This window comes from Arctopsyche grandis, chromosome 4 (assembly GCF_051622035.1).
Source record: "Arctopsyche grandis isolate Sample6627 chromosome 4, ASM5162203v2, whole genome shotgun sequence".
Classification (NCBI taxonomy): domain Eukaryota; kingdom Metazoa; phylum Arthropoda; class Insecta; order Trichoptera; family Hydropsychidae; genus Arctopsyche; species Arctopsyche grandis.
In genome coordinates, this window is record NC_135358.1 from 9,103,666 (window position 1) to 9,114,144 (window position 10,479).

General features: G+C 37.4%; 1 protein-coding gene across 1 annotated transcript in view; it reads left to right on the forward strand.

Annotated features, from left to right (window-relative positions):
• LOC143910741 (Ig-like and fibronectin type-III domain-containing protein 1) overlaps positions 1 to 9,679 on the forward strand; it is a 28,258-nt gene extending 18,579 nt beyond the window's left edge. Inside the window, 19 exon segments of the mRNA XM_077429339.1 lie at positions 56 to 216; positions 2,357 to 2,573; positions 2,644 to 2,769; positions 2,851 to 3,031; positions 3,655 to 3,801; positions 3,884 to 4,059; positions 4,126 to 4,261; positions 4,340 to 4,460; positions 4,923 to 5,115; positions 5,194 to 5,299; positions 6,514 to 6,654; positions 6,968 to 7,146; positions 7,857 to 8,148; positions 8,229 to 8,433; positions 8,511 to 8,683; positions 8,754 to 8,935; positions 9,044 to 9,127; positions 9,195 to 9,445; positions 9,529 to 9,679. Coding sequence (XP_077285465.1) covers positions 56 to 216; positions 2,357 to 2,573; positions 2,644 to 2,769; positions 2,851 to 3,031; positions 3,655 to 3,801; positions 3,884 to 4,059; positions 4,126 to 4,261; positions 4,340 to 4,460; positions 4,923 to 5,115; positions 5,194 to 5,299; positions 6,514 to 6,654; positions 6,968 to 7,146; positions 7,857 to 8,148; positions 8,229 to 8,433; positions 8,511 to 8,683; positions 8,754 to 8,935; positions 9,044 to 9,127; positions 9,195 to 9,445; positions 9,529 to 9,679 — 3,222 coding nt within the window.
• The last annotated feature ends 800 nt before the right edge of the window (positions 9,680 to 10,479 follow it).

The window sequence follows — 10,479 nt, forward strand, 5'->3', positions numbered from 1 at the left end:
TGTACGTACTTTAATACTATAAATTAGAGAGTTTACTTGTTTGCTTGCATTTCAGGAGAACGACCTGCTGCATTGCGCTTCCAAAGCTTCAGATGCATTCTCTTGTCTCGCTAATGGGCACGACCACACACCGTGCTGCAGAAGTCGCGGATTACCAGAACCGTGCCAAGACCTGTGCACTGGGAACGTTACCACTCTTCACCACTGGCACTTGAAGTATGTGACACCAATGGTAGAATTCGCTAGACAATATGCAAAGAGCGATCTTGTGTTTCCGTGTGATATTTTCAGACAGGGTGTTGTGAGGATACAGGTGGGGCGATGTACGTATGTATAATATAATGATCTGCTCTTGTGGGTGTGAAGGGATGAGGGATGTATTTATACACTACAGTGAAGGATATGTGTTGAAACTTAAACTTTATTTATTTTTTCATCAGTATTATAGTTTCAATTACTAGTTGTGTATCGTAAATGGAATCAGTAACGTCATGTCTATCGATGTATGATTATTGAAAATGAGGTTTACAAGTTTCGTCTATCGATATGTAAGATACTCTTGAGTAGCTACAATTCTACTAACATAGTTTAATATATTTAGAATATAAGGAAGATTTCTGGCACCGTACATATACCATTACTCTGGTTCAAATGGTAAACGGACTATTTCGCACATAAAAATCGTTGCCACGAAAATCGCGAATACGGTGTGCAAGATCGCCACGTGCGAAATAGTCACCGAACCGATTCAAACAGGTCCAGATTAAGTTCATAGCTACATAATGCATCCTTTTTAATTACTTCTTTATTGTAATTTATTTGCAGTGATATATGTATGTGTGTGTTTTTCCAAAATTATAGAGTGGTTTGCGTATAATTCTAACAACTAAGGCGTCAACAACGAGTCCAAGCCCAGATCCAATGTTGCTGGCCAGACTCCAGATTGATCATTTCCTACCAAATCAGATTTTGCCAATTTATCTGATTTCATTGCTGAAATGGTTCTTACCAAATCGGCCACTTACCCTCATTTGTGACCGTTTTTTGAATTTAATTTCAAATTTATAATTATAATATAAATTTATATACAGTATATATTTATTTATTTATTTATTTAACATATTAGCCACAGTGACATTACAAAGATCTCCAACGCGTCGCTGTGGCCGGTCATTCAGTAATAATAACATGATAACAGTAATAATAACTTATAATAATAACAATATTAACACAACATCATTAAAATCATAAAATCATAAAAAAAAGAAGAAAAAACATAGATAAAGTAATGTATGTATGTACGTACAAAGTTGACCATAGGTGTCGCCCGTGATGACACATTGGTAAAAAAAATGTGTAGCGTCATTAGTTTCAGAAATCACTGTTATCGATCACTGTCAAACTAAGTATAAAATATCACCGAAAACACTCCAGGGAGTGCGTTTTGGTCCGGCATAGATTAGGCGTGCTAGCGGTTTTTTTACATGTGCAAAACTATCTAAAAAAAACACGTGTCGCTTACTAAATATTGACACGTTTAAATTGAATAACATATGTACATATATTCTTTTGAACTATTTGTTCCAAAATATGTAAAAGCGAAAGATGTACTATGGGATGAAATTAAACCATTCCAGACTATATACATTTGTACGTAAAATGTACCCGATAATGCACTTAAAATGAATATTTGAAGCATTTAAATTATTCATTTGTTCTTAATTATTATAGAGATAAATTCACGACAGTTAAAACTACATTCTATTGTTTTGAAAACTTCAAAGCAAATTTAATAAGTGCATTTCCGTTCGTCTCCCCTAGACATGAACACATTTTGCAATGCGATAAAGAAAACAGCTCTGCTTTGAATTCGCAAGTGTATATTATATGAATGTGTCCTTTGAAAATTTGACAATTGTGTTTCAGTCATATTATGTGCAATTTTGGTTCGAGAGATGGATGTGTTCCAAAACAGTATGTATGAATGTACCTAAACATACACACATATGTGATGGTCCAGTTTTGTGCGTCGTCGTCGAGTCTTCTGGGAGCTTTTCCCGTTCATATCCGGAATAATGAACGTTGCAAATGTTATTTTCGCGTCATAATAGAACTCGACGGGGCAAAGCTGAAACCCCAAAAGTGACAATTCAACGGACACGGCCCGAAATTGCTTTTTAACTGACAATTTAACGCGGTCGGGGCTAAAATTTTAATTGACTCTACTAACGCGCTCCGGATAAATCGGATTTGACTGTTTAGCCCAGTGAACGCGGCTCATCCGGAAAAATATCTAATTTGGGCAACTACATATGAATGTCAACATAAAAATTGAAATATGGGTCGTTTTTTGTAGGTGCTTGGAGTTCATGTCGGATTACATAAACTGTCTCCTGCAAGGATACGGTGTCCTGCCAGGACCGCCCTCTAAAGTACACGTAACTGATATTGCGCCATATTTCGCCATCTTACACTGGTCGTCTCCTACCACTTTGGGTGATACCGTTCAATATTACAACGTATACTACAGGAAAATCACCATTGATGATAGCACGTATACCATCATTAAAAAGGTTCGCATCGACGCCTGCAAATTTAAATTATGACATTTTCTTTTAAATATATATAAATTTATTTTCACAGATTCATTCGCCTTATATTTTGGAGTATTTGAGTTCCAATACTGAATATGAAGTGTATATTAATTCTGTAAATGCTCACGGTGTTGGTGAGCCTTCGGCAAGAATCGTTTTTAAGACGCAAAGTATGGTGCGTACACGCGATAGTATTTTATCAAAATTATTTTATTTTTCTTTGTATTTTTATTAAATTAAAGTTTTGAATTGTTAGCTGTTCGAAGAAGAAGTAAAGAAGTCCTTGTCGTATAATGTGAGTGGTTGCTGTGTCGTCGTTTCTTTATCTGAAGTGTGTATGCCTCTGTGTACTTACGAAGCTAAGATGTCTGATCTGAAGTCGTTGGCCAATCTTTGCAGTCAGGAGTTCCACAAGCTGATACGCTGTGGCGTTGGTGGTGAGTTTTTTTTTGTTATTTATTATTAACCATGGATGTATATGTACGTATATTCTACTTGTTCTTAATAAGTGCGGACTAATTTTGTGGAATTGCAGAGAATCAAGAACAATTATGTTTATGTACATGCATACTTTTTAATTATTTTTTTTGCTGATGCCTTCTATTCAAAAAATGGCCAACCCTTTCCAATTATCTTTCACGTAAATATGTATGTATATAAATACTTAGTTTAACTATGGAGTCTGAGAGTAGTTTGCCAATATATGTACATAAGTTACGGAAGTGCTTATGTATGTACTTTTTGATGAGTGTTGTTAATACTTTGATATTGATAAGGTATCACGATTTTTGCTATTTGAGATACTTCTTATAATATTGCCAGATTTGAAGACTGGCAATATTGAGTAATTTTATTACTTACTACTTTTAATACATATGTACTATGTACATAGTTCTCTTACATAATTATTCGGTTGGAGTTAATACAGAATAACCTATTATTTTTGTTTATATGTCATAATTTGCGTTTGTTGAATGATTTTATTTTATTTTGAAGTACAGACAGATTGCATAGAACGTTCGTTTTGAACGAAAGTTTAATTTTAATATTGTTCTCAAAGGGAGAAATCACGCAAAATGCTGCAAAAGACGTGGAGTTCCGGAGACGTGCTCGCCCCTTTGTAGCGGTGTAATCCTCGATTCGGCTCTCAACCTTACCAAGAATTGTGTCTCTTACATTGGCAATATAGTGCAATGCTTCGAAGAAGGTAATAATGAAATTATTTTCACAATGCGATGTCGAATTTCACGCCAAATTGCCACTAGACTTATATTATGCGCTTTGCCTAGGCACCGATCTTCTACCGGCACCTGTCGAGGAGCTTTACGCTCTTTGTCTGAACAGGACAAGTCTTAGATTGAAGTGGGCCACTTCCAGAGCAGGTCCTCATCCCCAGTATTACGTGACACGTTACAAAAAAATTACAAACGAAACTCTCGAGGAACTCCCCATTAACGATAATCAGGTAATCAACATTTTTCAATATTTTACTTTATATTCTGAACGAATACCAATGATGGAAAAATTTCAGGAAATCAACTCGACTTCATCTTCTGTTGAACTGAATTTGGAGGATTACAGTATATATTCTATGTATGTCACTGCTCACAATATGCACGGATCATCTCTGCCTTCTAGCATTTTGATCATCAATTGCTCCAAAGAAAGTAGGTACAGATTATTTATGAACTGTTTTTATTTGAATTTGTTTTGAAATAATTTGGTTTTTTAAGGACCTAATGAAGATATCTTCGGAGTTACGTCAGCGCCTCATTCTCTCGCTGTTTCCGGTCATTCTGCCACGTGGATCACAATCAGCTGGCAGCCTCCCATCTTCAGCCATCCGTCCGACATCATATCCTACAAGTTTGTTAAATTATTCAATACTGTATACGATGTGACTTTTATTTGCGTTTGAAAATTAATGTTGATTCGAACCAGTGCGAAAATGTTTCCTTTTCCTTTTCCGCCGCTCGTAGCAGGTCCAACCCTTCGTTCGCTTTATTCATTGGAAGCCAACGATGGGATAATTTCTGAAAATAGATCACAGCCACTTTGGTTCAATTTGCTTACCTTTTCCAAGTCCTCGCCGGGGATACGGAGCAAACATCTCAGCCAGAGTAAATATAAACATTTCCTTTTTTCCACTCGTGCAAAATGGCAAAGTGATCCATTGAACGGTCCTTATCGCGCAGAATCGTCACGTTCGCCGAGAGGCGGCTCTCAGGTTGGGCAGAATGTGCAAAATCAAATCGATGCCAACTTTGAACTTTCACGTTCTCTTATCGACGGGAAAATTAATTCCGTTATTATTCACTTGCTTGCCAGGTTTCACTTTAAGTCTTCTGACGAAGAAGCCTACACTGCCTCAGTGACTAGTGTCACTAGTCACACAATGGATAAGTTGAGTCCCAACAAGCAGTACGAGACATACGTGACGGCACATATACCACAGGGGAGCAGCCAACCCTCAGAAACACTCATCGCTTGGACAGATCCCGCTTATCCGGCGTTCGTAGAGGTATAATATCCGGAAAATTAAATTACATCTGTGAGTACCTGCGTATATCCGATTTCAACGAGCTGTCGCACTTTTTAGCCGCCGACCGTTCACCCTGTTAACCTAATTATGGAGGGTTCCAGTATGACTGTCCTTTGTATCGCTATGGGAACACCGATGCCTACGATTTCACTCTACGTTTCCGGTAAATGTTTGCACGTACATTTTGGGTTGATGTGAAAGTAATTTCGGTTTTTGAATTAAAAAATACACACACACACACACACACACGATAAAATTGTCATTAAACATTTCTGCCGTGTAACGGAATATTAAAGGGGATTCTTTCAGAGTTTTCCCATATGGAATTTCATCATATATGTAGGTACATTGGCGGCAGTAGAGCTCGGTGGTTAGGTACTGAGGTACCAGGAGGTACTGAGTTTGAGTCTTGGTTTGACATTGATTGAAAGTAATTTATTCTGAGTATTTCTGCAGTACTGCTGGTCAGACTTGGATATTTGTGACTCCAAGTCATTCGTTTCCTATAAAAGCTTCCCATTTATCTGATTTCATTGTTGAAACGATCCCTCACCAAATTGACAAACCAGCTTGCCCACTATTTGAATACAATTTTAAATTTATTTATGTACCAGTTTAAAACCAGGTGTCGCTTAGGGCAACCTATACATATGTACATATATAGCATGTATATTTTGAATAATACATATGAATTTTTTTTTTTTATTAATATCCCGTCAAATTAAACGTATAGCTGATCTATGATAGTCGCTGTTTGGTGTTTGGTGGATCATGTGGGAGGAAGAATACAAGATAACAGTTATTGACAAAATATCCAGTCAAACTAGACTATTGAGATTTTAATAGACCGGTTTGATGCAAATTGCGTTTATCTTTGGTATGCAGCATTATTATCGACACAAACATTTTCAGAAACCGGTTATTTCAGCAACCGGGTATTTCCAAAAGTCCGAAGCGTCGACTTAAAGTTGCCACTATTTTTTCTATACTTTTAATTTCTCCAACCAGCAGCATGGACATATAATGCTTTCGAATAAAGTGGATAAGGGTTCGAGTCCCACTTGTTGCTGGCCACACATTTGCCTGGCAAACTCTGATAAGAAACGATCGACTTGGAGTCACAAATATCCAAGTCCAACCAACAGTATTAAAGATTATCACGGGATCGAACCCAGTAATCTCTCGGTGCTAAACATAAACGCAACTACCGAGCCATCCTGCTGGCTATTTGCAGTCCAAGAAACCACGTGGAATGTTGTACCAAAATTGAAATTACTTTCCCATCGACTCTAATATGTACATCTGTTGGTATGGTATGCACCTATACATGTGAATAATGATCAAGAATGAATAAGAAATTCGATTTACCACTCATAGGTCGCCTCATCAGACAAGAGATAACCCGCCACATGGTGACGAAGATCCACAACGTAACCAGGGATATGGATCAGATATCTTGCTACGCCGACAACGGATACGGAACTCCCATGCAGGCATCTAAGAAGATCACCATTTCGCGTAAGTTTATTCGCTCATACACCGCACGTTCTCGCGAGGAAACGTTTGAAACGATGGCTCTTTGGATTATTCCTAAATGTCGCATATAACGAGAATCGCTTTACACCGAGGGGAAGTTCATACACTTGTATTCCCTTGGCGGTGATTCTATTAACTTGTTTCAAATTATGCGCATAATTTGCGCGTACACACACTTTTGCCCCGGGCGCCTATTTACGACACAGCTTTGAATGCTGTAATAATAATTCTCGAAGAAACTCCAGGTGTGAGCTTTTAATAATGAATAAAAAGAGTCGCGAATTTTGATATACAGATGTACCCATCATCCAAGCTAGCGGTATGACCATGGCTGTTTTGGGCGGGGCTGCAGTTTTCGAATGCAACGTTACTTCGGTGCCACAATCTCAGATGGCCTTCTGGAGAGATCCTTTGGGAAGGGTTCCGGTTATACAAGGACCGAAGTATGACATTGGTATACAAGCTGACAACGAGGTATACTTTTAAAAATGTATTAACGTTGAACTACTTGTACATACATATGTAGCGTGTGCTTTGTGTGTATTCGCTTCATTGTTTTTAAACTTCTGTTTGCGTTCAAAATTTAATATTGATGAACTCTGAGTAACTCATACATTCGGCTTACTCTTCCTTTTTTTTACTTTATTTTTTTTTGTATAAATCACTGATGTGATCTTCCATCAATTGCAACTTTACCCCCATCGACCGTTACTTAAGCTGAGTAAAGTTAGGTCTCCTGAGATGTTATTATCGTAAAACGGGTATACGTTCACCTTTACAACCAACTTTGAAAGCTATAAAATATTCAAATCCTATATAACCAAACATTTGAGCTATAAAATATTACGATTGAAACAAAAAATATATAACAGTACATTTTCATTTTGGTTTTGGGTATACGTCAGAGTGGTCCCACTATGCCGGGAATTTCATTTTTTTTTTTGTTTTTCAATAAGAACATTTTTTTTTTAATTTTGTGTCATTTTTTAAGCATAGTATGTACATATCTATATATTTTGAATGGATTTTTTCTTTCAATGTGTTAATTTTTTGTCCGATGCATGTTCATATGAAGCACATTGTTTTACGTATTTATATACATAAGAAACACTCTTACCTATATATTCGTATGTAGTAGCATTACAGTTTGATTCACTGTAATTACTTACGAATTTTATTTTAAGGAAAAGAGTAAATTCATAATGAAATTGGTCATACATGAAATAAGCGAAGTGGACGAAGGCGATTATTTCTGCCATGCGGAAAATGCATTCGGGTCAGTTGTGCAACCGGTGGCTGTTAGGATACATAACGTGGCATCCTCACATAACGTCACCCAGTGTTGCTTGGAGCAGAACGTAACAGCTGGTTGCATGGAAGCTTGTAACTTTTATTTGGACATAGATTCAGTAATAGAAAAACCGGAATGCATTGCAGATTTTGACAAACTGATGAAGTGTGCCGCCGACGGATCAGGTATTTATCACCATTTTAGTTTGTTTCCTATTAATACGCAAAGATTCGTTTTGTGTGAATTGTGATTCATCGCGTTCAAGATCACAGAAGTTGTTGTGCTGCTTGGGGAGTGCCGAAACGTTGTCTGGATTGGTGCAGAGGAGAACCTCTATTGAGTGCCAGACTGTGCGTTCTATCTCATACTAAACAAATAGCCGGATGCTTCCACGAAGGGAGGGACAAGCTTCCGGGTCCACCGCAAAACGTGAGGGTCGTTTCCCTCGAAGGGAGCTCAGTCAGAATCAAGTGAGTGTCTGCCTTTATCTTACAGCGACGAAACTGCGAAGGGTATATTTATGAGTATTACTTTTCTTTGTTATAAGGTGGGACAGGCCTATGAAGAATCCACACACGGTTGAAATTTATAGAGTATTTTGGAGACCGATCGGTGTTCGATCACCCGAAAAGTTGGATACGAAAGAGATGAGCTTGCGCATAGCTGCTCTCAAAGAAGGGGTGACTTATGAGTGCGTCATCAAAGCAGGGAATCATTTCGGTAATTGGAAATATAAATGGATTTGATGGTGAAGGTGATCGCATGCGTCTAAATGGTGGTGAAATTGTAGGTACGTCAGCGTTAACTGAACCTATTCAGTTCACTGTGGGTGATAAGTACGTGGTGGCAGCAGCTTCTGTCAACGACAGCCTCTCACGTAAAGGGCTACTTGTGGGTATCGTGTTGGTCTGCGTAGTTTTGGCCACGTTGCTTATCGGACTGGCGTGGTTCCTCAGAAATAGAAAGGTAATTGTATTGATTTTTTACAATTTATATGTTCCACAAAGAAATTGCAAACCCATGAAAAAATCAGTAGTAGTAGTTTTTATTCAGCTTTGATAAAATTTAATTTTGATATAGATATTCGGGATCAAATCATTGAGTGGAGTTGCTTTCGAGAATCCGAGCTACTTGAAAGAAATCAACACGGATGTTATGCAAAATGTAAGTAATTTAGGCTTTTTTTGTGAATAGTTTGAGCATTTACAAATTATTTTATTTTTTTATAAAGGGTGCTATTGCGGAAACTGCTAATGGTGTAATGAAGAATTTGCCGTCGGTATCTGGAGGTACGATCCTGCGCCAAGAGCTGTTGCAAGTGCAACAAGAAGTCAACCCGTCGCTGTACGAAGAGTTAAAACTGGGGCAAGATGGTGCTGGGTTCAAGAGACTCAAACTTTTATCCAGGAATACGGGAGAGGAGAGTTTTACCAAGTTGCCCCAGGAGAAACAACCCCTGGAGGAAGTCTCCCGCAAGGATACGTATTAGATCAATATTTACTCATTCGAGTGCGTATTGAATCGATTAGTTAATTACAATTAATACTCAAATTGTTTTTCGCCAGTTTGACTATCTCAATAAGGTATATATTATATAATGTCATATTTGGGAAGAAGTTCTCAGGATTTAGATATGAAGTTAGCCGGTTTTTATATGATAACTTTGCAAAGCGTGCCGAAGTAGGCTTTATACCTCGACGGAAGTTTAGAAGCTGAAGAGTTGGAGGAATCAATTTTCCCCACCGAAAACAATTACGTTTTAATATTCAAAATAAATCCAGACCGGAAACTTGCGAGGAATTTCGCGGAAATTAAATTAATTCCAATCAAAATATATAATTGTCGCGGCGTGAACCCGCCCCCGAAACTCGAATCCATTTTATTTTCGTCCCCAAACTGAATTGTGATTAAGTTCTTTCCGAATATTAATGTCGCTGCCTGAAATTTATATGAAATACGAAACGACAAATTAAATTTTAAAGCAATTTCTGCCAAGAGAGATAATTTTCATCGTTTCCGTTTTAAAATACGGGGGAAAAAATTCGAGAGCAGAATTTTAGCGAGAGTATGTGATTATAAAGGCGTATTCACACCGTGCCCGTTTGATGAATCAGGGCCGCGTGCATACGTCTGACACTTCTGGGCTTCCACCAGATCAAAGATCTAAACTGTAACGTGTATATAATTTATTTGTAAATAGTATTGATTTACTGCAAACTCGTAGACATAAGTGTAATATTTTCATTGTACTCTAACATTATTTTTTTACATTTCACAATCGTGCGAATCGAAACGATCAGCGCATGGACGTTTCGATTAGCGCGATGTTCAAAAGTCTGAATATAGTCTGAATAATTAATTTTAAGCGTTAGTTTAGTTGTAAATATATAATTAATTGATTCTGTAATACAATCAAACTGTTGATCAAAACTTTTGTATAGGTTTAAACATGCGCTAAAGGCACTAAGAATTAATAAATAAATAAAACAATATTCATTGTAAATATTCGTAGTTGA